The sequence below is a fragment of the Prionailurus viverrinus genome, chromosome E1 (assembly GCF_022837055.1).
Source record: "Prionailurus viverrinus isolate Anna chromosome E1, UM_Priviv_1.0, whole genome shotgun sequence".
NCBI classification, from domain to species: Eukaryota; Metazoa; Chordata; class Mammalia; order Carnivora; family Felidae; genus Prionailurus; species Prionailurus viverrinus.
In genome coordinates, this window is record NC_062574.1 from 42,297,996 (window position 1) to 42,324,817 (window position 26,822).

Here is a 26,822-nt window from a genome sequence, read left to right on the forward strand (position 1 = left end):
TTAAAATTAGGGGCGCCTGGGTGGCTCAGTCGGTTAAGCGTCCACTTCGGCTCAGGTCATGATCTCGCAGTCCGTGAGTTCGAGCCCTGCGTCGGGCTGTGTGCTGACAGCTTGGAGCCTGGAGCCTGCTTCGGATTCTGTGTCTCCCTCTCTCTCTGACCCTCCCCTATTCATGCTCTGTCTCAAAAATAAATAAACGTTAAAATTAAATTATTTGGGGCACCTGGGACGCTCAGTTGGTTAAGCATCCGAGTCTTGATTTCGGCTCGGGTCACGATCTCGCGGTTCGTGAGTTCGAGCCCTGCGTCGGGCTCTGTGCTGACAGTGCGGAGCCGGCTTTGGCTTCTCTCTCTTTCTCACTTTCTGCCCCTCCCCTCCTTGTACTCTCTCTCTCCCCAAAATCAATAAATAAACATTAAAAAATATATTGAAAATTAAATTATTTTAATCGAGGCTCAAGCTTCTCAATGAGTGCTAATGTACGTGGAGCCTGACAGAGCTGAGTCACCCAGGACATAGGCTGTGCTTTCCAGAATAGGATTATGATAGAAGTCTTGGCCAGCGGGGTCATATATAGCCAAAGGGCATAGTAACACACAGGATAATCTCCTTAGGCGCAGTCCTAAAGTTATACAATTAGTGCTTTGTTTGTGACATTGGTGGTCATAAATTTTCAGTGTATCACCAAGGTCTGGAATTATCCACTGTGGGCCTGGCTCCTTTCCAGGCACAGCAGCTGATTAAATCCTGTGAGTTATTTCACATCCCTGCCCAGAAGACACGTGATAGTCTTGTCATGGCAAAGTGGCCTTACTCAAATCCAAAAAAAGATCCGTCATTTGGTCCTAGGGTTTTGTTTTGTTTTGTTTTGTTTCTTCTCCATTCCAGCAAGGGGCCTGCAGATGGCAGCAGATGTACACTCCGCCAAGGTCTCAGGGCGAGAATTCCATTTCAGACCAAACGTTGGAAAACCTGGTTGCTTTACATCCCAAAGTTTAATACGGCTGGCTTGCAATTTTACTAAGTGTCACAGTGGCTTTTGCGGAGGACCCAGTGATAAATAGGCTTCATTGGCTGCCTCTAGTAACATCACGTTTGACAATCCCTAGTGCTAGGAATTGGGGACAAATGGAGAACATGTTGTTAGTTTATTTCTCCCCCAGTTTTACTTGAACTTCACCTTTGGAATTCCTGCTGACTCTTCTGGATCAGGACACAGCGGATTCCCTAAAGTAGCTCTGTGTAAGCTGTTGTCCCCTTGTCTTTCTCTCCCCTCTAGATTGAGTTGGCGATCCTTCGGTTTCCCTATGACTCTTGGGGAACTCCCTTCCAACAGCTCAAACAGGTGGTAGAGGAGCCCTCACCACAGCTCCCGGGAGACAAGTTCACCGAAGAGTTTGTTGACTTTACCTCACAGTGGTAAGAGAGCCCCATCTGCCAAACGCCGGTGTTAAGGACAAAGAGGACTTCTCATGGACTTCCTCCATTGGTTTTAATCCATTCTGCATGCATTTCATTCCCAAAGCATTTATGGAGTGTGCCCTTGATGCTGGAGAAACAAAGATGCCTTTGTCCCAGTCCCCGCCCTCTTTGAAGTCAGAGCCAAGTAGTGGAGTCTCATCAGTCAGTGCTTGTGGTTCAGTATGGCACGTCCAGGGGTGGAGATCTGCATAGGGTATTTGGGGAACTCAGAGGAAAGGCATTAGGATGGAGTTTCGGGAGGAGATAGATCCTGAGCTGAAGACGACGTGGGGGATTTTCCAAGGGGTGAGGGAAGTAGGGAAGGGAAAGGTATTCCAAGCAGAAAACATAGCATGCTTCCTGTCACAAAAGGGAGAAACTCCTTTATGAGAGCTATAAGCTATCTGAGGTTGATTAGAGTGTTAAGAGAACAGTGGTCAGACCATTGGAGGATTAGAGCTGGGGAGTAGATTAGATGCAAAGAATTACTTTGGATGAGCAGGCAGTAGGGAGTTGGAGAGTGTGACTTAGTTACCTATACGTCTTGTAGAGTAGTTCTCGTGTCTTCTAGGCTGCCTTCTACACGGTACTTGTTAACGGGGGATATCCTTGCCTGTGAGGGTACAATGGACAGTACTGGGGGGTCTGAGGAGGGAATCCAATCCAAGTTGGAGAGGGAAGATGGAAGGAGTCGTGCTAACAATGTAAATTTTATTTTCCTGGAAATTGTCAGTGGGATTGAGGGAAGTGGGAGAGGGCATGGTTTTCTCCTCTCTGCCTGGTGACCAGACTGCCTGGTATAACCTCATCCTAAGGACCATTGCAAGTGCTCCTGGAAGAGGAGGAAAAGAACAGAAGGAAAGCACAAAATGGAGCTCGTTGATATGGGCATCCTATCTGCAGAAGCAGACAGTGACAAGCCCAGCTGTGACCCTGGGAGAGGAGTGACCCTGGCTGCTCCCTCTGAGGAAGGAGCTGGGCCTCTGGAGGCTGTTTCACAGCACAGCTCCTCAATGTTATCATTCCTTGGCCTCCACGCTCTTTGGAAGAAGCGTTCTGAATGCAGCTTTTATTGGGAAACACGATGAGACAAAGCAACCGTCTGTTGTTTGTGAAACTAAGGCCTCTTGGACTTCTGGTTAGCCCCGGTCCCCGTGTCACCCCTGGTCTTTGGCCCCGATGACGTATGAGGCCGGCCCACCGTTGCTCATTTTTGTTTGAGGTTTGGCTGAATGGCTAGAGAGGGGCTGGAGCAGTGGGCATGGGGTGTTGTTAGATGCCTCTTACTGGTACTTCCTCTGGGCTACCGAGGTGTATCCTCCTCTGAGCTTTCCTTGAGCAAATGTGCTGGATATGGTGGCATACTGGCCAGGTTGAGATGGGCCCATGGTCCTGCCTTCTGGATTCAAACATTTGTTTTTGTTGTCGTTGTTGTTGCTGTTTTTCTTTTTCCTTATCCCCAAACATTTAAAGATCACCTAGGAAAAGGGGGTGAGTCGCGTTGGATAGTTCAGACCAGTAGTTCTCAAGAGGAGTGGTAAAGGGAAAGCTTCTTATCTAGGGAAGGCTTCTCAAACTATCCTCCCTATAACCTTTCGGCTGCCTGTCCCCCTTTCCCCAGGATTCTGGGTACTTTGGAAAACTTGGTAAGAACAAGGCTGATGTGAAAAGTTTAAGAAAGCTGAGCTGCCTTTTGAGAATCACCAGTTTAATGCAGTGGTTGTTAACGCTGGCTGTTCATTTATAAGACGCGAGAGAACTTTCAAATGTACTGTCTCTTAGGCATACGCGCAGACGTTCTGACTTCATTGGTCGGGGGAGGGTCCCGAATCTCAATAGTTTTCAAATGTTCTCAAATCTTTCCGCTATACAGCTGGGGTGAGGGCCCCTAATTTTGACCTGTGGTCTGTGGACCTGATTATCAACTGCTTCCTTTTCAGGAACTGTTTTTCTTCTATAATTTATTTAAAAAAAATCATTCAATTGTTTTTTCTTTCACTAGAGTATTTTTTTCCTCTGATGTAGAATTTCCCCCTGAAGATTCAAAGCATAAAAGCTTTTTTTTTTTTTAATGGACATGTAAAAAATGAGAACCTTGAAATAATGCTTTCTAGTTTTAACAGGTGCACACACATACGGGGACAATCCAGATACTTTATTATTGTGCTTTGTAGGGTGACCACCCTGTGCCTACCCTACACTCCCAAAATCACTGCCAGTATCTTCCGGTTGACCTCTGAGGCCTCTGTTCCCCTCTCATTTTCTGTCAATTTTAGTCTCAGCTACCATAGTTCATGAATTTAAAAACTTTGAGCCATAGACATTTTCTAGCTTTCCTGGGACCATTAGCTCTGTTAATGCTGTTAATTCTGTGTCCTTTTACTCATATTCATGTCAGCCAGTCTGGCTTGCTTAAGGGGGTTACTAATATAAATATGTATATATAATATGCATATATATATATATATACTATTTATATACATATATACGTAATGCATAATACACTATATATGTATATGTATATGTATATATGCAATAGAAACAAAACTTGAATCACTTGAACTTTGAAGTCTTCAAAGAAGAAGTTCCTCAAACCTTCAGTGTTGTTGTCCCTATAGAACCTGATGTTTAAGAATATCAGTTGTGTAAAATAGCGAGTCGTTTTGTTGGTAGGAGAATTGGAAAGAAGAAGAGAATTAATTCTGAATTTTATGAGCATTCTTAATGATCCTCACTTGGATTTTCTTTAAGAGTATAGACCCTTCTGTTTCAGAATCCAGGCCAATAGTTTTTTGCCTTCCATAAACTACCAGTATATTTTCTTTGGTACCCCTTCGGTGTGAACAGTATTTTGAGATCAACCAAGTTGGAAAAGTTGTCTAATGCTTCAAGAGACGGTGCTGATTTTTTTTTTTAAAAAAGCTTTTATGAATGGCTTAGATCTTGCTGGAAGCCCTTTCATTTTCTACGTATTAGCTAACAGATACACACCTGCCCCCAGCAGCAAACTAGGTATTTCAGTTGTTTTCTCACTGACAGTTTTAAGTTTGATCTGGGGCTGAGTAGAAAGAACGTAGAGGTGATTTACGAGCACGCCCTTTCTATTTATTGATGAAGAAAAGGATACAGCCTGAGTGTAAGTCCCTTTTACAGAAGTTTCTCCACTTCCCTATCTACACAGCCATGTGTTGAGATACCTTTTCATGAAAGGACCCTTTTTGGAGTGACCTCCGTGTGTGTTTTTGTATTTTAATGGCACAGTCAGGCAATGATCCTTCACGACTTCTCAGAAAGCCCCAATTTTTGTGGTGGGTGGGGAAAGGGGCGTAAGATTTGGGAAGTAAAAAATTGATCCCGAATTTCGAGGTAGGTACACCTGGGATTTTATCTCCTACCTCTGTCTTTGGGCTAAATGCCACACTGGAAGAGAAAGGTTGCGAGGTTGCATCGTTCCTGGTTTAGGTCATCTGTCAGAGTATTTGTGTTCTTTCCTGGGATTAATCCTAACTGAGCACTTGATGACATCCCCGTGCTGCTCTACACGGCACAGCTTCTTCCAGGGGGTCATCTTGGCGGCCCCTCTCCTCTGATCACGGCTTGTGAGTTGACCGTGATCCTGGTCTGTGGCGTGTGTGTAGCTGAAAGTGCCACCAGGCTGTCACTGTCCCACCCAAAGTTACATTTAGAGCCCAGAGCCCCAGCCGATGTGTTTCTTGTGCAGTAGCCTCAGACACTCTGGGGAGTGGGAGGGTGGGGGCAGAAGGGTAGGAGAGGAGAGAAATTTAAAGCATTTGTTCTTTATGGACTTAAAGGAAAAACCAGTGGTGTCTTACACGCCGTTCCCTTCTGTCCTTCTTCTGAAATAGGACTACTGAATGACATTTCCTCCTCTTTTTTTCCCTACACATGGCTCTCTTATCATAGGGTTTTTAAAGCTTTCCCGGAGTAGGCGATGCTGACCATAAAGGCCTTGCTTGGGGATTCATAACACAGAAGTCCAGTAGATAAGCTTTACATCCTAGTCCCTCAGAGGCTTAACAAATGAATATCCCGAAAGGAAAAAGGGAGTCGTAGCAGGCTTATGCTTTTCTCTATAGCCACTTCCTATCGATGCACAGGTTTGGTGACTGAAGGAAGTCTCTGGAAACCAACTACTGGGTGCCAAAACAGCCCGACCTTCTTTTTGCCTCTCCTTCAGGCCTATTTAAGGGTCTCAGTGCCCAGCCGACCAGCCTGATGGCATGTTGGAGGAGACCCACCCAGACGCTGAAACTGTCTGACTCAGAGGGACTAGCATCAAACAGAGACGATCAAATATAGTTCCCGACTTGTTCAGGAAGAAGAGTAAATAGAGGCACCGGACATTTATTTCGCTTCTGACAAATGTATGGGCTTGAGAGGCGCAGTGTGTTTTTTATTCTGTGGGCGTACCGCACAGGCCTTCTTGGAAACCGTCAGAGGGCATTCAAATAGGCAGAAATCCTCTGGTCAGCCCAGACTTCAAGCTAGCAGTTCTCAGGACAGCATGGAGGTGTTTTTTAGTGTCAGCTACGGTCAGGAGCGTGTGTTGTGGCCTTTGGAAGACGAATTAGAGCAGTTAGCTAATTGCACGCTTGAACATGACCAGCCACTTGAAAATTCCAAAGTCTGACTCCAATCCAAAAAGAAATTGGTGGAGCTTATTCTATACTGGATTTCAAGCACTTCCTATCAAACGTGGAAAATTTGCTCCCTCCCCCCAACCTGATCCTGAGTATTTTCCTATTCTTAGCCCATGTTTTGAAGTGCTCTCAGTTTAAAAGATGGAGAGAATGTGTTTCATCAGTTACATTAATTCAGTAAACAGTCCTGGATTGCTACGTAAGTATTTTCCATGAATGCTCCACAGTAGTGCTATTGCAGGAAATTGTGAGCCTTCTAATCAGAGGTCAAGAAATAGCCTATTGGCCAGCAATCCCTGAGGTTTTAGGAATCCTAAACATTTATGATGCATCAGCTTGGGGTACGTTCCCCACATTTTCTTTATACAGACTGAAAGAAAGAAAAAAAAAATCTAGAGAACTTTGCTTAACCTGTTCCAGAAGTAAAAAGATAAACCATCCTTACTTAAAATGATCTCTCCTCGGGGGCGCCTGGGTGGCTCAGTTGGCTGAGCATCCCACTTTGGCTCAGGTCACGATCTCTAGGTTCATGAGTTCAAGCCCCCCATTGGGCTCACTGCTGTCAGCGCAGAGCCTGCTTTGGATCCCTCTGTCCCCCCCTCTCTCTCCCCATCCCCCACTCACGTTTTCTCTCTCTCTCTCTCTCAAAAAAAATTTCTTCTTAAGAAAAAAAGGAAGCATTTACATCTCCCTACCTGATGAGAAGATAGTCTTATTTCATTTTCTGCTAAATAGAACTTCAAAAATCAGCAACATCACAAAGATCTCTGGTTGGTAGAAGTGGCCATTGTCCTAACATTTGAGCAAGAAGCTTCCTTTCCTGTCATTCCCTTGGTTCACTTGCTGACCGGTGGAAGCTGGTGATGTGAAGGTGGCTGATGGTCCTCAAGGAGGATGTTAACTGAGTCCATGCAGAGTCCTGGCCTGATGGCTGACTAATATTCCTGTCTAAGTAGAGACACCTGAAATCAAGCTGGTGACTAGCGAGCGTGGATTTAATGCTGTGTCTGTGCTTTTCATTGTTGCTTTTCGGAAGTTAGATTGTTCAGATTTGGGGGAAGACTTTCCGGTTTTTGATTGGCTTTGAACGGTAGCCGGAAACCCAAGGCTTCTGTGCATTAGCCCTTTTGTTTTTTCACTATGGTCTGTGTGCAAATCAGCCACGCTCCTGGAGTCACACTCCTCCTCCTGTGTTTCCATCTAGGTGAACGAGCTCTTGAACTTAGAAAGACACCTTCTGCTTCTGGGGTTCGGGGATAGAGACGTGGTAGTGTTGAGAATGTGTGCAAAGGACAGACGAGCCAGCTGGGGCTGCTTGTAAGTGAATTTCATTTCTGAGCAGGAGAGAGAAGGCAGCAGTGAGGAGGAATATCCTAGGACACGTAGCCCAAGGGTTTGCAACCTCAGCCCTAATGACTTTTTGGCCTGGATCAGTCTTTGCTGTGGGCAACCGTGCTGTGCATTATAGGATGTTTAACAATATCCTGGGCCACATCTAATATCTACCTATTAGATGCCAGTTGTATCAACCATAAAACACCTCTAGAGGTTGCCAAGTATCCCCTAGAGGTCAAAATCACCTGCATTTGAGAACCAGCAGCAAAGCACTATAGAACCTCAGGATATAGATACGTAAGTATCTATAGAGATACAGAAGGATACATACGTATCTATAGAGATCCAGAAGGATATAGATACAAAGTCATAAGTGAGTCCAAGGGTCCAAGGTCTCATTCATTTCACTCAGGCACACCTTCTCATATCGACCTGATTTTGACAGTTGATAATTCCTCTTTCTAATCCACTCTTATTTTTATCCTCAGTTGAGACGAAACTTTCTCCCATAGGTTGTCTGGTCACTGAGGTCACTAGGTCCTAGATCTGCCCTCAGTCCCAGGTTGAAACTTCTCTGCTCACATCTACTGTACCCTGTCTCAGGTTCCCTGGCTTCTACTCACAGCATTGCCTGGAATAAACTGGTAGGCTGTTTTAAGTTGTTTTGGTTCAAAAGCTTTCTCCTTCTCTCTCTCTCTCTCTCTTTTTTTCCCATTTCGTTTTGTTTTACACCACAGTTTCTCAAAGCGTCTCAGTGACTTCGCTCTCTTATGGCTCTGTCCCTCCACCCCTGCCTCCCCCCCAGCCCCCCCCCCCCCGTTGTTATTAGCCTTTGGGGGAGGAGCAGAGCTCATGTCACACATATAAGCTCCCATCTGCTCAAAATGATCCATTAGCACAAATCGCAGCTACCTACTGATCAGTCACATTTTGGTTACTTCGATGCCAGGCTAAGTTTCCTTTCCATTCATGTATGATTTTGTGCCCCCGTGGGCAGAGGAGTCTGGAGGTCGCCTTGCAAACCACAGTCTCCAGAATCCTCCTTTTCTTCATTCTGTAACCTGGGATTCCAACTCCAAAATAAACTGCTTTTTTGCTTTTTTTCTATTTTAAGGCCATGGGTGGATACAGGGGTGGGTTGAGGATAGAGGGGAAGGGTTGGTCTCACTGCAGTAAGAAGTTACTGTTGTTGTTACTGTTGCCTCCGGTATCACATGTTATTAAGACATTTGTGTATATGTGCAGTTGTATATACAGGATGGGAGCCACTGGACAATCGTGCACGGCCACAGAGAATCTCTAAGAAGAAAAACTGCTTAGGCACTGACTGAGGGCATTTTCTCTTTCATTAGCTAGGAGGTTGTAGACAAGTAGCCTTACTTTAGACATTTCATGGAGGTATTGCTTCTATCTTAGGTGGGTTCGGTTAGGAATATATAAAAGCAAATGATACATTCAAGGGGACCGGAAGCCAGGAGAACCAGGCATTGAAGAGAGTGAAGAGATAACAGATGTAATGTAAGAAACACCTGCCAATTTCTTTCCCGGGGGGAGGGGTGAGTGAAAGCTCTTTTGAAGGAAAGTAGATTGGGAATTTGGAATATAATGGCTGTAGATCAGGAGAGCTATTTTGTACGTTGTTGGTAAAGTATCAAAAGGATACTTTTTAAAAGTACCAAAGGATGCAGCACACACACACACACACACACACACACACACGCACGCACACACATACACACACGCACACCTCTTCTTCCTGTTAAGGTACACCGAGAGTGATTTAAAACCTAATTTTAAAGGTGTAACAAAAGGGGGAAGTCAAGACAGGAGATTTATGTGTTCAATACATTTTAAAGCTGGCTACGCTTAGTCTTCTGCAGGTTCTGACGTCCTAGGCTAGTGAAAATACAGATGGTTCCTAGGTGTTAATGTGATTCATTTTTTTCTTTAAGCTTGAAGAAGAATTCCAAAGAACGGCCAACATATCCAGAGCTTATGGTATGTATGGTTCCCAGCGTAAACCTGTCCTGACCAACAGCTAGTAAAGGCAGAGTGACTAAGACCCAAATTATAATCAAACAACCTTGTTGGAGGAGCTGGTTCATTGACATGGAAGTGAATTCGAGAAAACAAGAGTCGAGTCCTTTGTGCTTCCTAGATCCTTCTTTAGCATGACCGGGGGCGGGTCGCCTTGCTTTGTAATTTTTTCCACGTTGGTAAACTGGTTATCATATACACTAGATGCCTGTAAAAATTTATATTTTCAAGTTCTTATGATATCAAGAGCCGCCACTTATAAATGAAGGGAAGCATGATTTAAAGGATTTCTGTAATGAGGGGAAAAAGTGCTGGACAACTCATCAGGTTTTGATAACATATTCAGGATGAATTCTTTTCGGTGAGTGTTTAGGGGGGGATAGACTGTTTTCTCCTTCTGGTTTTTCACCAAGCCTTCTTAGTGTCCATTGTCCTACCTCTGCATTCACAGCTTACCATTTGCACAAACTATGAAAAGAAGGGGTGAGAATAGGATCTCAGAATTTTTGTCTAAAAATAGATTCTCTGAAATTGTGGTAACTCCCAAGTTTGAGCTAATTACACAGGGTTCTTTAGCATAGATGGTGAGCACCTAAACTTGGGAACGTTTATCTAATTGTATGTTCAAACACATTTGGGGGGGGAAATGATTAAATTCTGACTATTTGCTAATTTGCATTAACCATTCCCTAGATTTATTTCAAGTATCAAGGTTTTAATTTTAGCGGGGGAAGGAAGTTTTGTTTGGTAGAAATAAGAGCAAACATTGACATCATTTCTTTTTCTTTTTAATTTTTATTTTATTTCTGAGAGGGAGACACACACACAGAGTGCAAGCGGGGGGTGAGGGTGCAGAGAGAGAGGGAGACAGAATCTGGAGGAGGCTCCAGGCGCTGAGCTGTCAGCACAGAGCCCGACGCGGGGCTCGGACTCACAAACCGCAAGATCGTGACCTGAGCCGAAGTCGGACGCTTCGCCGACTGAGCCACCCAGGCCCCCCTGCCATTTGTATATCTTCTTTGGAAAAATGTCTTCTCAGGTCCTTTGCCCATTTAAAAAAAAAAATCAGATTTTTTTTTTTTTTTGCGATTGAGTGGTATGAGTTTTTAAAATATATTTTGAATATTATCCACTTATCAGGTATGTGGTTTGCAAATATTTTCTCCCATTGTGTGGGTTGCCATTTCCTTCCATTGGCTGTTTCTTTTGCTGCGCAGAAGGTTTTGGTTTGAAGTAGTCCCACGAGGTTTTTGCCAACAAGTACACGAAGAGATGCTCGTCATCACCGGTCACCGGGGAAATGCCAATCCAAACTACACCTGTTAGAATGACTGTTACCAAAAAGATAAGAAACAACAAGTGTTGGTGAGGTGGTAGAGAAAAGAGAACCCTGGTGCACTGCTGCTGGGAATGCAGATTAATACAGCCAGTATGGAGAGCAGTGTGGGTGTTCCTCAAAAAAAGAAAAAGAAAAATATTGAATGATCGAGACATCTCACTTCTGGGTGTCATGTCTCAGGCAACAGAATCACTATCTTGAGGAAGCATCTGGATCCGCATGTTCACTGCAGCATTATTTACAGTAGCAAAAGGCATAGAAACAATGTAAATGCCCATCAGTGCATGAATGGATAAAGAACACACGAGGGGCGCCTGGGTGGCTCAGTCGGTTGGGCATCCGACTTCAGCTCAGGTCATGATCTCGTGGTTCATGGGTTCCAGCCCGCCTCGGGCTCTGTGCTGACAGCTCAGAGCCTGGCACCTGCTTCAGATTCTGTGTCTTCCTGTCTCTGCCCCTCACCCACTTGTGTATGCGCCTTTGTGCTCTCTCTCTCTCTCTCTCTCTCTCAAATAAATAAACATTAAAAAAAGAAAAGAACACTTGTTACACACACATACACATGCAATGGAATATTATTCAGCCTTAAAAAAAATTCTGCTGTTTGTGGCAACATGGATGGAATGTGCATAGCACCGTTAATAGTTAATAGCATAGTTAATGATACTGTGTTGCATACTTGAAAGTTGCTAGGAGACTAGATCTTAAAGGTTCTCATCACACAAAAAAAGAATGCTAACTGTGTGAGGTGATGGATGGTATTATCGTGGTGATTATTTCATGATATATAAATATGTACCAAATCGCCACATTGTATACTTAAACTCACACGATGCTATAAGCCAATTCTATTCCAGTAGAGTTGGAAAACAGGAAAGAAAAAGTATAGCTTGGAGATGTCAAGCCAGAAAGACTTACAGAAAGCCAATCCACCCAATAGGTGACGGTCACAGCCAATCACATGGATTTTCAGCTCTGTTGGTTAAAATTTGATTTCAGTCTGAACCATTCTCCGATTGAGGGACCATAAAAGAACCCTGGGGAGAGTTCCAGAATAGAAAAGGTGGTCTCCTCGGGGCAGCAATTGTCCCCTATAAAAAGGCATCCCCTGGGACTTAGCATTCTGTTGGCTGTATTCAACTGTGACCCACAGTGGAGGGAGGAAAGAGGATGCGTAATTGCTTGAGAAAACTTAGCATACCACCTGTTTGGGCTGGACATTTCCTCTCTGGCTATATTTTTAATAGCCAGTCGGGGGCCTTTTCAGTCCTGGCTACCCTTTTTGGATATACTTATGCAACCTCCAGAGCATTTTAAAATTAATTTCACATAAAGTGCAATGGACATGGGGTGATTTCTGGGGTGTCTTATGAAGCCTGTACTCCTATTTTAAAGTTGTCTTGTTTGTCCCTATTTTCAGAAGGAGAAGAGCACTTTCTATATATTTCTGCCTGTTTAAAATGCAGAACATTTTTTTCCCTTCCGAGGGGCCTCTTATCAGAGGTTTCAGTGAAACACATTTGGGAAAAAAAATGCTGAGTTCTAGCTTCGTATATATGAGTGAGTGATGTTGAATTCCACCTTTCCATTATGTTCTAATGCTGTGGTCTTTTATGGTCTACGTATTAATGTTATACAGTCATGTGCTCCCCCCCCCCCCCCCCCCAGTTCTTTTTATGGCATTTGCCTTTGTGACTGGAAATGGATTTGCCTTTTAAGGCTATAACTGCTCCCTGCTTTCCTGTGGAATTGAGGTTTTTAAGTGGAAAATCTGAGTCCAAACTCTTTGACTTTAGCATTGGGAAAACACATGCTGAGAGACTATTGTTTACATTGTAGGAGTTGGTGAAGAAAGGGGAAAAAAATCCTTTTTCCAGGTGAAGGACAGTATAATTAAGGCGCCAACCCAGACATGTACCCCTTATAGAAATCTCACATGTTTTTCCCCTAACTGGGATGGAGGGTGTACATGCTTCGCCATCATCTCCTTGTTCTCTCAAACTCCCACTGAGGGACATGACTCAGTAGGGTTTGTTCCTCTAGAGTGGGGACCAGCCAACTTGCTCTGTAAAGGGTTAGATAGGAAATGTTTCCGGCTTTGTGGGCTGCTATTCAACTCCGTTGTTTTAGTGTGAGAGCAGCTCTATCCAATATGTAAACAGATGGTGTGGCTGCGTTCCCATACACCTTTACTTCACGAATCGGCAGTGGGCTAGATTTGGCCCCTGGAACATTGATTGTTGACCCCCGACCCCAGATGATAACCACCAGAAATGATAATCAGGTGATGCAGATGATTGCCCAGGGAGGTGATTATGTTCTTTGAATATCCTGGGAAGTTCTAGATTGAATCAAAGTGCTGAGCAAGGATGATTGAACCCATAGGAAATGATAGTCATGAGGGACGAGGTGTTGTGTAGAAGATATGGTGACCATTGGTGACTGCGGCTCGCCCCAGTGCTCCCGGCAGTGTGTTCTCAGATCTCCATGTTTTCTCCAGGCACAACCATTGGCAATGTCCTCCCTTGCTGTAGCTGGCTCCTTTTTAGAAAAACGCAGCCTGGGGAGAGGAATCCATGATGCCTCATTTGCTCATCTCTGAGTTGCTGGCCTTGCTATTCCTAGTCTATTGCTTATAGAAGGGACTGGCTTCTCTCCCAACCTTTTACAGCCTCAAAACCCACACAAGAAGGCAAGTCACACTTTCCATTTTGACATGCCGGCCTGTCCTCCCCTCCCCCTGTCCTCTGACTCTCACAGCATTTTCCCAGCCTGGGAATGCTAAAAGATGCCTGAGGACTCTTTTTCTTAAAGACGTCGGTTTAGGTCATTCGATTCATTCACAGACTAAGGCTACCCTCACTCACTGAGCTAACCGCCAGAGCAGAACCAGAGGCAAGATAGGGCTGGCAGGCATCGGCAGTAGTCATGGACACACTCTGAGGTTTGACATGTCCTGTTTTGATAGTAAAAACTTTTAAGTACACTAAGAGATCTCGAAATGTCAGAGGATGTGGGAAAGCTAATAAGCATGATGGTAAAGTCCTTGGTAAGTGTGCTGCATAAGTGGTTAGTAATCGGAAGTAACTGTGCTATTTATTTGGGTAAGGAGCTCAGGACGCAGGACCCGGCATCTAGAACTTTGGTTAATATGGTGGGGGTAAGGCTCTGAGCCAACACCCAACCTGTATCTTCTAGATGCGCAAAAGCAGAAAGCCTCTTTTCCATGTTTTGAGTCACGATACTGACCAGCGACCGCCTACCTTCTTTTGGGTTTCATTCCTTTGTTCTCTTCCCATTTGCATGGCTTCCTAAACCTTCAATGGGTGGGCATTCAGTTCCCCACAGAGCTGGCTCATCTAGCCCTGTGCCGTCAGGTTTAAAACACATACAGTGAGAAAACCTACCGCTGGGGCAACATGAAGGTGATAAACTAACATCCCCAAAGTCAGGGAGAAATGAAGCGAGTCATCTACATGTCTGCGTGCAGAAACACTCCTATTTAGCGGCTCAACTAGGCACTGAAAATAATACCACCAGACAATGAGAGAGGTGGCCATGACGGAGGGGAGGGTGTACCTGACAGGTGGAAGATGACACTGGCACTAGGTTCTACCCAAAGGAATCATCCTTTTTGGATTGTTTGTTGGATTCTGTTTCCCACTGTTAGAACTATGGTTAGTGAGTTGATGTAGCTCCTTTATATTAGAGGTGTGAGGTTCCAGTGTGACACCTGGGAACTTACTGTAACAAAATTGTGCCTTTGGGGGAGGGTCATGCTGGTGCAGAGAACATGGCTTCATTTTCTTCAGAATTGTTCCACTGTGTGGCCTCTTGGAGCCACTATGCCTGCGCTCACTATGGCTTTTTTTTTAATTTTTTTTTTAACATTTATTTATTTTTTGAGACAGAGAGAGAGAGCATGAACAGGGGAGGGTCAGAGAAAGAGGGAGACACAGAATCCGAAACAGGCTCCAGGCTCTGAGCTGTCAGCACAGAGCCCGACGCGGGGCTCGAACCCACGGACCGTGAGATCATGACCTGAGCCGAAGTCGGACGCTTAACTGACTGAGCCACCCAGGCGCCCCTGCTATGGCATTTTTGTGAAGTTTGCTTAATCTGAGCTGCATGAATAGAGACTTTTTTTTTTTTTTTTTTTTTTTTTTTGCTTTTCAATCTTTAATCTCCAAGTTGAATTTCTCTGCACATACCTAGAGTTTGGCAGTTTGCATTATTTTCCAGATGGATCAACTCTTCATTAAGAGAGACATAAGTACAACTCGTGGCTGTCGATGTGGCTTAGAGAGTGGCTTTGTTAACTGTTTCAGTTCAAACCAGCTCTCCAGGGTCAAGGGAAAGCAATGCTTTGCCAATTTACTATGCTACAAAAATTGGCTTCTCCTTCTGCTATCCAATTCTTGAGAAATCAGTGTGCATAAGTCTATGAAATTTCTCATTATTTTACCACTGTGTCAGTCTAAAATTACTTTGTAGGGGACAGGGTTATTTGTAAATCAGAGTCTGGGCTGTCTTTGCCAATCATTGTATTTTACCATAGGTGGGGTTTATATAGCCTAATTACATATATTTTCCAAGTAATAAATACTCTGTAGCGGAAACATATCAAAATGGGAGGCTGGGGCGCCTGGGTGGCGCAGTCGGTTAAGCGTCCGACTTCAGCCAGGTCACGATCTCGCGGTCCGGGAGTTCGAGCCCCGCGTCAGGCTCTGGGCTGATGGTTCAGAGCCTGGAGCCTGTTTCCGATTCTGTGTCTCCCTCTCTCTCTGCCCCTCCCCGGTTCATGCTCTGTCTCTCTCTGTCCCAAAAATAAATAAACGTTGAAAAAAAAATTAAAAAAAAATGGGAGGCTTACAATAAAAGTTATCTTTAAAATGTCCTCATCACTAGGCATATACTTGATAAATACTCTGTAGCAGCAACATATCAAAATGGGAGGCTTTTCATAAAAGTTATCTTTAGAATGTCCTCATCACTAGGCGTACACTTGACTTGGGAAGAGGTTGGAAGAGTCCAGTTTAATCCCAATAGGGGTACTTTAATCTGTTTACCAAACACATCTGTTAAGTTGCTAATCTCATGTATTGTCAGTGCTGAATATTAATACCATGTGTTCCTCTTTTCTCTTGCAGCAACATCCATTTTTCACCCTACACGAATCCAAAGCAACAGACGTGGCATCTTTTGTAAAATTGATTCTTGGAGACTAAATACCGTGGACTCAATTGGTTGGCCCTCCTGTGGATTGGTGGGTTTACAGGGTGAAGCAGGTTCACTAAAGCACCAATAGAAACTCATCCTTGAGATAATTGAATCCTGCCTCTCAGAAGGTTGTTTTCCCCCATTTTCTGTTCTTTTCTTTTCCTTTTTTTCCCCTCCAAAGGGGGCCTTGGAATCTATAGTATAGAATGAACTGTCTAGATGGATGAAATATGGCAAAGGCTGAGGACTTAAAAAGGTGATTAAATATTTAATGATGTGTCGTATGAGTCCTTAAGCTTCTCAGACTTCTCTTGTTCTTCATAAAACGAATGCATTGGCCCTGGTCAAAAGGTGCTACCGTAGTGATGAAATTGTAAGTAGATCTGTAGTCTGTCCCACTTATTATTTTAATATTTATGTTTAAGTGCTTGGTTGAAAAGATTCCATTTTATGCAAGGAGGGAGATACAAGAGGCAAGGTTGGGTTGGCAATATTTATAGGGCTTTTATTTTTAAGTTCAGTCGTGTCTGTGGTCCAGAGGAAACTATTTAATATGCATCTTTAAGAGTATTATAACAATAACAGTGAGGAGCTCTTCTTTGTAAAACACCTGTTCCAGCTGTTGTGGCTGCTTGCCACGTCCTTAGATTTCTGCTCAACTCCTGGGTAGTAACCACATATTTCAGGTGAAGTGGTGAGGTATCCCAGTCATACCCTTTCCCCAACTTTGGGAAACATAAAATCACTTTTGTCGCATCTCAGAGTCACGAGTTGGGTTCTCTTGGCCTTTGTGGTATTAATGGAATGTGATTCCTAATGCGGTTTTTTATCACCTATCTACCCTTCTACATGTGTGCCTGTGTATATTTGATAAGTCCCAAGCTCCGCCAAGTGGCTTCTGTGGACATCTCTACTTAGCGAGGAGGATATATGTCAGTTCTGAGAGGAGATGTCATGTCAAACCACACTGAGAATTGGTGCCTTCTTCTGCTTCTGTCCCTCCTTACAATGCATAAGCCCCAAGGTTTGCCTTTGTGCTAAGATGCGTTTTTTGCTTTCTTCTCTTCTTCCCCCTTGTTCAATAAAGAAGCCTTACTATTGACGGGAGGGCTGCAATACAAGAAAATAAAAGTTCTTTGACAGGATAGGAGATAATGGGGAAGGTTGAATTCGTTCCTAGGAATAGACGGCCCGATTGCCAGTGGTTGAGGCCACACTTCACTTCAGTAGCACACAGCAGCACGGGGTAGCACTCCGTAGGAGGCTAGTGCCATTATGGGTTCCTGGCAGGTGGACAAAGCAGTGAAAGCTCTTTCTTAAGACTAAATATGCCCCTAGGTTCTCTAGGTTCCTTGATGAAAAGTGAGTGGATTGATGCAGGGAAGCTGTAAACCGATAATAACCAGCAAACATGGCTTTTGGACGTTGGGTTTACACGAGGCTATTCTTGAAGGACAACAATGGAGAATTTTGATGAGAAAGGAGGAAGAGAACTCCCTCTCTTTCTTTCTTTGCCTCAGGTTCACAGATAAGGAGATTATTCCTCCTGAAAATCTTCTCTTCTTTCCCTTTTAGATTTTGAAATGCAGTCGTTAGTTTTTCTGTGTCTGCATTTTCCCCTTGTTCTTGTCTTTTGTCTGGCTCAGAGCAGTTGCCCAGAGTGAGTATGGCCCTCCCGTACCTTCTTTGTATCCCTAGTTCCAAGAGATACCTGTTTGATCAAATGTAGTTTCATCTTCTTTAAAGCTACCTCTGTTCCTCATCTTCTTCCAGCTGGGAAAAGTGTATTGTCCCAGTGATTATGGCCATTCTCTTTCTCACCTACCTTACTAAATTGGGTGGTTTCCCTTGTTGAGACCAAGAGAAAAAAACATCACAACTGTATTCCTTCTTTTCTTCATCTGTTTAATGAAAAAAACAAGTAGTAGAAAACTCGGAGGTCCCTCCGTCACAGCTTTTGGCGGAGTATGTAAGGCAAAGCCTCGTTCTGGTCTGAGTCAGACAACTCATACCTGTTGTTCAGTGCGGTTTCTACTTAGAAATATTCTTAACCGAGTGTGTTCTCATGCATTCGCCTCTCCAGTTTGTGAACCCAGGGCCCAAACTTGCAAAACAATCATACTGAGACAGAGAAGGAGTTTGTCAATGGTTCTCAACCTGATGCACGCTGGGATCAACTGGGAGCTGGTGAACACTGCCTGTGCCAAGTTTGGGATTTCATTGGTCCAGGGTGGGGCCTGGGAATTGGCATATTTCACACGCCATGTCAGAGAGGGCGTGTTCCTGGAATACTGACTTGGAACTTGGAATACATTGTCCCCATAGAAATGATGTACAACATGGTGATTAGATATCTTACGTGCTCAAGTAGAATGGCTTGCTAGACTTACGAGTCTAAATTCTAGAGTGTGTGTGTGTGTGTGTGTGTGTGTGTGTGTGTGTGAACCGTGTTATAAGTTCTAAACTAATTTTAAAATAAAGAGAGAGATGTGTAAACCATATTTAAGTTGATATAAGTTGGAAGGTCTCCTGTACATACACACAGGTCACTCGACCCTCTATATTACTCTACTCATTGTGCATCAGCATTATTATTGTTTGTGGTTACCTTTGGTTGATTAGCTTTTTAATTGTGGTCCTACCCTCCTGTGCTCTTCGTTAGTCCTGAAATGTCAGACGTCCAAGTCTAGGACATGAAATACTCATTAGCCTCAGCATTTGAGGAAGCCAGCCCTGAGACTCACACGACCCCTGGCTTCTCCAAGTGCATTTGATTTAGTGTCTTTGGAAGGTAGTCACAAAAGTGACAGAGAAGGGCTAATGTTTTCATAGTTTTTAACACTAAAAATGCTTTTCTTGACCAAGAGGCTTCATTAGCTCTGCTCAGAGAAACTACTCTGTTTCTCCCAAAGTCGTCTAACAAAATGCTTAATCTTTGGCTTAAAAGTGCAATGGATGCCCAGTTCCTGATCCCCCCCCCCCCAAATGCTTGTTTTGGTGATGTGACTGCCTGTGGCCTTGAAGGGAAGATTCATATATTCATAACATTCATTGGAGTTGGTCAGATCAAGTAAAATGAATTAAATCTCTATCGTGCTGGGGATTTTGTCTTCTTAATGCCTATCTATGACTTAGAGGGAGATTTGCTGGCTTAAAAGCAACCTTCCATTTTTTATTGAATTAGCAAATAGAAGATGCAGTTGTTAATTGGACCCCTGAAAATTTACATATTCAGGTGGAAAAATGCCAGAGTAAAATCTGGGAGGTGGAAGCTATCAAACCAACCCTATTAGAATAGAACAAAAGAGAGATTTTATTGTAGAAGGTCTGTGTTCCTCTTGTCTAGGGGTGTGTGTGTGTGTGTGTGTGTGCACGCATGTGTGTGTGTTTTAGCACTGTTAATATGCTGGCAGCTAAAGATGCTCTTTGGTTTTCTTTGGCTTTAATTGGGGTACTCTGGATTTCTTTAGGAATCTGTTGAAAGCTAGGACCTTTTCCCTAGGAAAACGCACATGGTACATGGAACACATAGTTTTGCAAACATGTTTTGTTGAGGGGAGGGGAGTGGAGTGCAGTTTATAGACCCCGCAGGATCAATAACCTCTGCTCTGCAGAATGTGGACTGTGACGTTCTAGACCAAGACTGGCAAAGTTTTTCTGTAAAGGGCCAGACAGTAAATATTTTTGGCTTTGGGTTACATTAGTCTGTTACAACTACACAGGTCTGGGGTTGCAGTATGGAAGCATCCATAAATAATACACAAATGAATGAGCGTGGTTCTGTGTCCCAACTAAACTTTATTTACAGAACCAGGCAATGGGCTGGATTTGGCCCACAGGTTATGGTTTGCCAATACCAGTCCTAGAGCATCGAATGCAAAACTCCAATTGATTGAATATGTGTATAGAGCGTTTCCATTTAGTTAGTATTCAGCTCAGCTGTTGAGGCAGATCAGGAAGATGGACATAGAAACGAATTTGGGAAGAGTGGAGACTGTTCAGTCCCATGGAAATTGCCTCTTAATTTTCTTAGGTAAGTATGCCTTGCCCTGGAGGCCAATGGGACAGTTTTCCTCAGATGAAATGGAGCACCTGCTTTTTCCGTTTCCATACAATAGCCGGCATAACGTACTTCAACTTGGCAATAAAAAGCATTCTTCTCTCAGACATCACCGGCATTCTTGTCTCTTAGCTTTGCATTTTATTTCTCTCTGGGACGTGATGCTTGTGCAGGGAGGATCATGAAGCCAGACACTAATCCTCGGGTTTTCCTTTTTCCTGAACTGCATTAAGATTTGAAAATTTGGGAGGCCATAGTTACGTCAGAAGTAGAAGGCAGATAGACGTCTTAAAATCTTCCAGGTTATCCCCCTGTTCTATTTGGCCATCATTTGAGAAAGGAAGAAAGATAAGTATGGGGTCAAAATTCATGTTCTCAGGTAGACACAGAGCTCTAGGCTCTCACTGTGACAGGAGACTTGGGCCCACCCCTTGGGTACTGTCCTTGGACTTGGAAAGACAAGGCTGCTTTATCTTACTCCTTTCTTTAATCCTCACTGAATTTCTATTCTAAGGGGCTTATGCAAAATGCCTCCTTTCTGATGTGATTATCTTGGGTCCCTTGTTGAGTTCCTGGGCCCCCTAGTCTCTAGTGAAAGCTTTGCCTTCCCCATGGGACCAGCGCAACTGTCCTTTCCTTTGTCTTTGGTCAACCCTTGTCCCTTCTTTGCTGTAGGAACGCTACACAAAGAACTGTCTGTCACCTAAGGTGCCCAACTCCACTTTCCTCTTCCAGAATAGTCCAACACAGCTGACCTAAAGCTGCAGTTGCTTGGTTATTCAGAAACAGTTTTCTTCCTGCTGCATCATCAGGCAAACATAAATTATACTTAGAAGGCTGCTTGGAAACTCTTGAAGAGCATATTTAAGTATTTGATCTGGCAATTTACCTGACAGAAAGTTTTCTCTTCGCCCTGGGAAACAAAACCTGAATTCCAGAGCCTTCAAAATGAAACCATCCTTCTGGGGAAAGCACCTTGCCACCAGACATATCACTCACCACCTGTTCCTGGTATCTGCAAAGAAGCTGTGTCGTTTTGCTGGGGTTTAGAGAGTCACTGTTGACAGCTATGCAAATATCATTTCCCCACCTCAAGTTTTCTAGTGGAGTCATTTGGAATCAGCACCTAAGTTGGGGTTTATCTTTTTAGCTCCTGCCTCAAACTCCCTTTTCAAGCAAAATTTCTCCAAAAGCTCTTTTCCTATCTGACGTGAAGGGGACTGGGCCCTAAGTAGAAACACAAAGGAAAGTCAAGGACTTTGTGGTAGGGATTTTTTTTTTTTTAAGAAGAAAATATCACCTCTAACACAAACATGTGTTAATAGAATTAAAAAATATCCAATCCAGTTCCCAGGGACTGTCAGCATCTTGACATCATTTGTATTGTCATTTGAACTAGGACTCTGAGCCCTCTATTCTTGGGAGTTTAGAGTGAGATTTTTGAGATGTGCATTGTGTTTATGTCTCAAGAGTTGTCAGCATGAAAAGATTCCTCTGGGGGCTGTTCCTCCTGACACATACAGGGTTTCCCAGGGTCCACGTTTTTCTGGGACTCAGGGTCTCTTTCGAGGAATGAGGTTAATGCTCTTAGGACCTGGAGACTGATTTCAGGGAAAGCACGGGAAAGTTGAGGCACACACTTGTGGCTTAATGTAGGAAACAGAACTTCCTAAATAGTCCCCAGAGTTTGTGGCTTCGACCGGGCCACCTTGTCTTTCCTGGTTTCCTTGATTGCATTTGCTTGTTTTTCCACTGCCCACACACACAGGACCTGGGCTGACTGAATGCTTCTGTGGAAAGGAACTGATCCAACCATTTTCATATGGCAGAACTCAGAACCAACAGTTTTGCTTTGGTTTGCCTACCTGGATTCTGTTGTTCCCGAATCTTGAAAATGAATGTAAGCGATGTCTGAGAGGACTTTTAGCAAAACCCTCCTTCTGAACGTAAGACCTTACAGTGAACCTTCCATTCATCCGGTAAAAAAGGATTGCTGGGTTGGGTATCTGTTCCTCTTAAGGAATATTCTGTTGTGGCCAGAAATGAGCAGGTAGCATCATTTGGTCACTACTAACGTTCATTCGTATTGGAGTCTGCAAGCTAGTTCAACAAAGCAAGTCAGGTCCCTGCCTTAGGAGACTGTCATCAGACTTTGGGCTTTAAGGCTGAACAGTGATGTGAAGTTATGTTTGGGGGCGGGGAGAAAAGATACATGCAGAGAGCAGTGCTTAACCAGGGTCCCCGAGGAGGAGCATGCTGATAAAAGAAAATGGCAGACAGGTATATCACTTAACTTATTTTCAGTATTCCTATGGACGTGATCTCCTATGGGAAAAACTTGTCAAAAAGGCAAACATTAATTTTTGTTCCTTAAAAATACTGAACTAGAAGAAGATTCAGAGAGTGGCGTTGGTTTGGATCTCAGAAAATGTTCTTATTTCCCTAGTGTTCTTGATGCTACAGAGTCGCTAATTTAACCTGATGACACCCAGAAAAAAAGATAAATGATTAGTGGTGTTATTTTGAGAGCATGCAACCCACCCATGAGCTAGACTCTGAGTAAAGAAATGCAAACACAAAGCTGAGCCCCTTCATCTTTAGTTCTGGTGGCTGATGGTTTTAAGGAGGGTGGACACCAAAGGCTATCTGATGAACATTCTTTTTCCATGAGACAGAGGATGGTGAATATTCTTAGAAAGACACTACAGGTCTTCATCAGAAGAGGAGAATTTATAGTTTTAAAACATAACGCTCAAAGCTAGTTTGAGTTTTCAGAAGAAGGGACTTGTGTGGGAAAGTAGTTTTATTTTCTGCCGATCTCAAATTGTCTTCCTTGCTTGTGTTCAGTACTCGTGGAGGGAGGTGTCGAGGGCACCAAGTGGTTTCCAGACTGTGTAGGGTGGTGCCCGTGGGGGTCTCTGGTCAGGAAGGGAAGGGGAAGAGAGAAGAGTGTGATGGCCATCTGAAAGCCCCATCAACCTCCAATGAGAATATTTGGCTACTGGTATCATTCCCCCTTCACTTAACTATCATTCCCCTGAAGTCTCTGTGGCTATTAAAGGCTTGGGGACTTTGGATGAAGTCACTACTAGGAGACCAGAAGCAGCCACAGAACCCGGGAAATTTTGTAGCCAATGCTGTCTGTGCAGCCCTGGCTTGTGCTGTATTCCGTATGCCAACAGGGCTTGGAGGTAGAAGGACAAAAAGAGAGGGCCATTTCTTTAAATTTCTGAGCATGAATCATTTGAAAGAAAATGCAAACATCGATATGGGATGGCCACGCATATAGACTCTTGAATTGCTTATTTTTCAGAAGTGGTTGCAAATAATCTGATCTCAGTGGCAAGGAGGGGCAAGAGGGGGCTCTTGATGGGCAGTGGAATATCTACATTTCTATGTTTTCAGGAACAGGAGTTGTCATTTTGGTTATTGACATTTAGAAAAAATTAAAGTTCTTTGTATGGTTTTGGCACAGAGCAGAGTCCCATCTGAGAGTCAAGCTAACGGTTACCCTCGCTGGGTGTTCCAGGTGAAGATCGGTCAGGGGAAACTGGTACAGCCTTTGGAAGCTGAAAACAGGTGGTGTTATCTGTCCTGAACTGAACACAAGGGGATCCTTAGGCATCCATTGAAACGTATCAGGTGCCTTCCACGCACACAGAGTCTGTGGTGAATTCTGGTAACGGTGCTTTAGCCGCTAAACCAAATTGAACAGCTGGGGGGTTCTAGCACCCATTTTAGAACTCTGTATGTGTCATAAAGCTACATTTGGCAACAATTTGTGGAGCCCTTGGCCAGTCTCTGCGTAAAAAGCCACCGGAGGAGGTTCAATTAAGAAAATTCAGACAATTTATCTGTCATATTTTCCCCGTGTTTGGTTTATTCTTTAGTTTCAAATTTATTTTTTGAATGGAGTGATTTTCTATAGGGGCCGAAATGATGTTTTAGTAAAATAACAGGTATTTTTAAAGGAAAAAAAAATGCCTTCTTGACGTAATTAATAAGTCCGCCATCGCAACATATTTTCTGCTGTACAGAATCATCACATTAAGTCACTTAAAGCTGAAAAAGGTGTTAAGGATGTAGTTCAAAGTCTTTGTTTAAACACACGAACATTTTTCTATATATTTTGTGAAAAGCCCGATGGAGTGCAGGATGTAACTTCTGTATGGAATTGAACTTTATAAGAATTTTAGTAAAGTAGGTGGGTTTCCCCAGATTCCTTTGTGCATCAGTTTCATTGCTGAAAATGCTGCTTCCAGTTATTAATCTGGTCTTTGTAAGGAAACACACACACACACACACACACACACACACACACACACTTTTTTCCCTTACATGGTGTGAATTTTATGATAGACCTTTTTTATTTGTATATGTGATGGATTGTTTTCCTGTGTTGTACCCCACATTTGTTTGTAAGCCGTGTTGATTGTAAAGACAGCTGTTGGGCAAGTGGAAACATGTCTGGTCTCTACAATCCCTTGATGCTAAGAAGGAAGTAATTCCATATGTTCGTTAGGCCCTGCAAACTCTTCCTAATACCTGAAATATGATGCAAGGAGATTGGAGAGGTTGTGCACCCCTATCCTTCAAAACCCCATCTCCAACACTGTGTCTCTGGAAAGTGTGAAATAGCGGAATGACTACCGTTTTGTGGATTCCGTCATTGATGGACTCCCTCATCTTTCCTGCTCTGTCGAACATGCTGCTAGCTTTCCCTGGTGGAAATCATCTCCTCTTTATGGATGGCAATATCTTCTCTTTATGAATGAGGCAGACTGGACTGGAGAGTATGGAATTCATTAGAAGTTCATAAAGTAAAGGCCTCTGAAGGATGTGGTAGAATGTTTCCATGCCTTTGAGGTGACTGGGAAATTGATGCTCTGGCCTTGGGAACGTTTCGCTTGTGAGCTGCAGAGGGAAAGGAGTCGGGGAGGGTGTACTTCATCTGTTTTCCTATAAGGAAATGTACAGGGCTGCTCTCTCAAGGCGAAAGCATTTCTCACCGTTGTCCAGGAAAGAAAAATTATGAATATCAACTGATAATTTCAGTCAGGCTCTAGGGTTGTATTTAAAAATACCTGTTTTATGGGGAAGCATGCCTTTTGTTGACTTTGCCATATTGGCTTTGGTGGCCACCATGCATTTTTACTTTAGCCTTGTTTTCCTGTTCTCCAGATCGTGTGCATTATTGTTGTTGTTTTCCTTTGAACTACTGCTTATCGTAAATGGTGATGTTATCTCAGAATTCCTGAAGCCAAGGAAATAGCTACTGTGCAGGACTTGGGGTAGATGAAAGCATTGGTATTGATGTAGGTTAAGATTGGACAGAGTTACTGAAATATACTGAAGGTGGCTTTAAAGACAGCGTGTTTGTTTTAACATTTGGAGAAGCCACCTGTTCCAGGATCCTTATTCTTGGGAAATCCATCTTTTCATGCAAATACCATTTGTGGTTCATACGTAACAGCCTGGATGACTGGCCTCTGTCAGTCACTCTACAAGGAATTCTAATAATTGCCAAAGGTGGAGGTAATTTTGTCTTTTATAGGTCATTCTATGGTGAAATTTCCAATCATGGTATCTTATAAAAAGAATAACTATTATTTCCCATCTCTTTCCTGATCCAAGAGCACAGTAAAGGAAGAGTAAAGTTCTGGTGTGATACAGAATAGTTCATTGAATCTGTTTTTGACCAAGGAAATGGCTGAGATGTTGAACTAAGTGGTTGTTACATGGTTCGTGTGGTGACCTCAAAAGGAAAATGAAATTGGGACATTAAGTCAAACTTGGACTCCTCTGTTGGTGAGGAGCTTACACTTTGATTTCCTATCTCAGGATATTCTTCAGTTTCATACTGCTGCTGAGGAGGAAGGAACACGCCGTAGACTCTAACTGGTCTCCGGATGTTTGTGCGTGTGTATGTAAAACTTCACACTGTGTGTGTTGTGTTCAATGTTGTGTCAATCTATGAACTGACTCAAACAACAATTTGAAGAGAGAGAAGACAGTAATAATGGCAACAGACACCCATCCACCTCTTTTTTGTCAAAGTGCTTGCTATGACTTTCATAGCTAGGACAAATAGCATACGTATTCAGGAGCAAGGTGTCCTTGAAAGAAATGGTGTGTTGATCTCATAAGAAAATGTACAACCAATAAAAGACATTTTAAAAAGTGCAGCGAGTCTGTATATTAATTGAGTTGTGCATGGAAATTCTTTGTTCCAGGGATATGCTACTTTTACGCATAGAAGCCCTGCAGGGGGAAAAAAGAAAAAAACTGGCTTGAATGATTCATTCTGTTTTTCTTCTTCCATTCCTACCACCCTACTTCCAAAACATAACGGAGCAAAGCATACCAAAACAACAGTGTTGTAGTCCTGAAGCCTCATTAGAAAGTCATTTCCATGGTAACGAACTTCAGACTCAATCTTCTTATAGTCAGTATTCCTAGGTTAGAAGTGAAGGCCAAATATTACATTATTAAAATTTGATGGCTGTGGGAAGGATGGGTCCAGATGGCTTAAATGAAAAGAAGCAAGTCCCTGACTTTACGTCTGTACAGATTTCTGACCCTGAAGTCTTAGGCCAACCAATCATCTGAATTTTTCCTAGTCCTACTTGTAGCGTGCATAATACTAGGAAATTTGCTTTACATCATCAGGCATGCTGTGATGCGGACGTCCTGGGATAGAAAGAAAATG

General features: G+C 43.4%; 1 protein-coding gene across 4 annotated transcripts in view; it reads left to right on the forward strand.

The window, feature by feature from the left end:
- The window catches only part of MAP2K6 (mitogen-activated protein kinase kinase 6), a 122,575-nt gene extending 96,277 nt beyond the window's left edge, over positions 1-26,298 (forward strand). For all 4 annotated transcript variants that reach the window (XM_047833273.1, XM_047833274.1, XM_047833277.1 and 1 more), the window contains 3 exons: positions 1,280-1,419; positions 9,410-9,455; positions 15,984-26,298. In XM_047833273.1, coding sequence (XP_047689229.1) covers positions 1,280-1,419; positions 9,410-9,455; positions 15,984-16,061 — 264 coding nt within the window. In that variant the 3' untranslated portion in view covers positions 16,062-26,298. The remainder of the gene's footprint in view (positions 1-1,279; positions 1,420-9,409; positions 9,456-15,983) is intronic.
- The last annotated feature ends 524 nt before the right edge of the window (positions 26,299-26,822 follow it).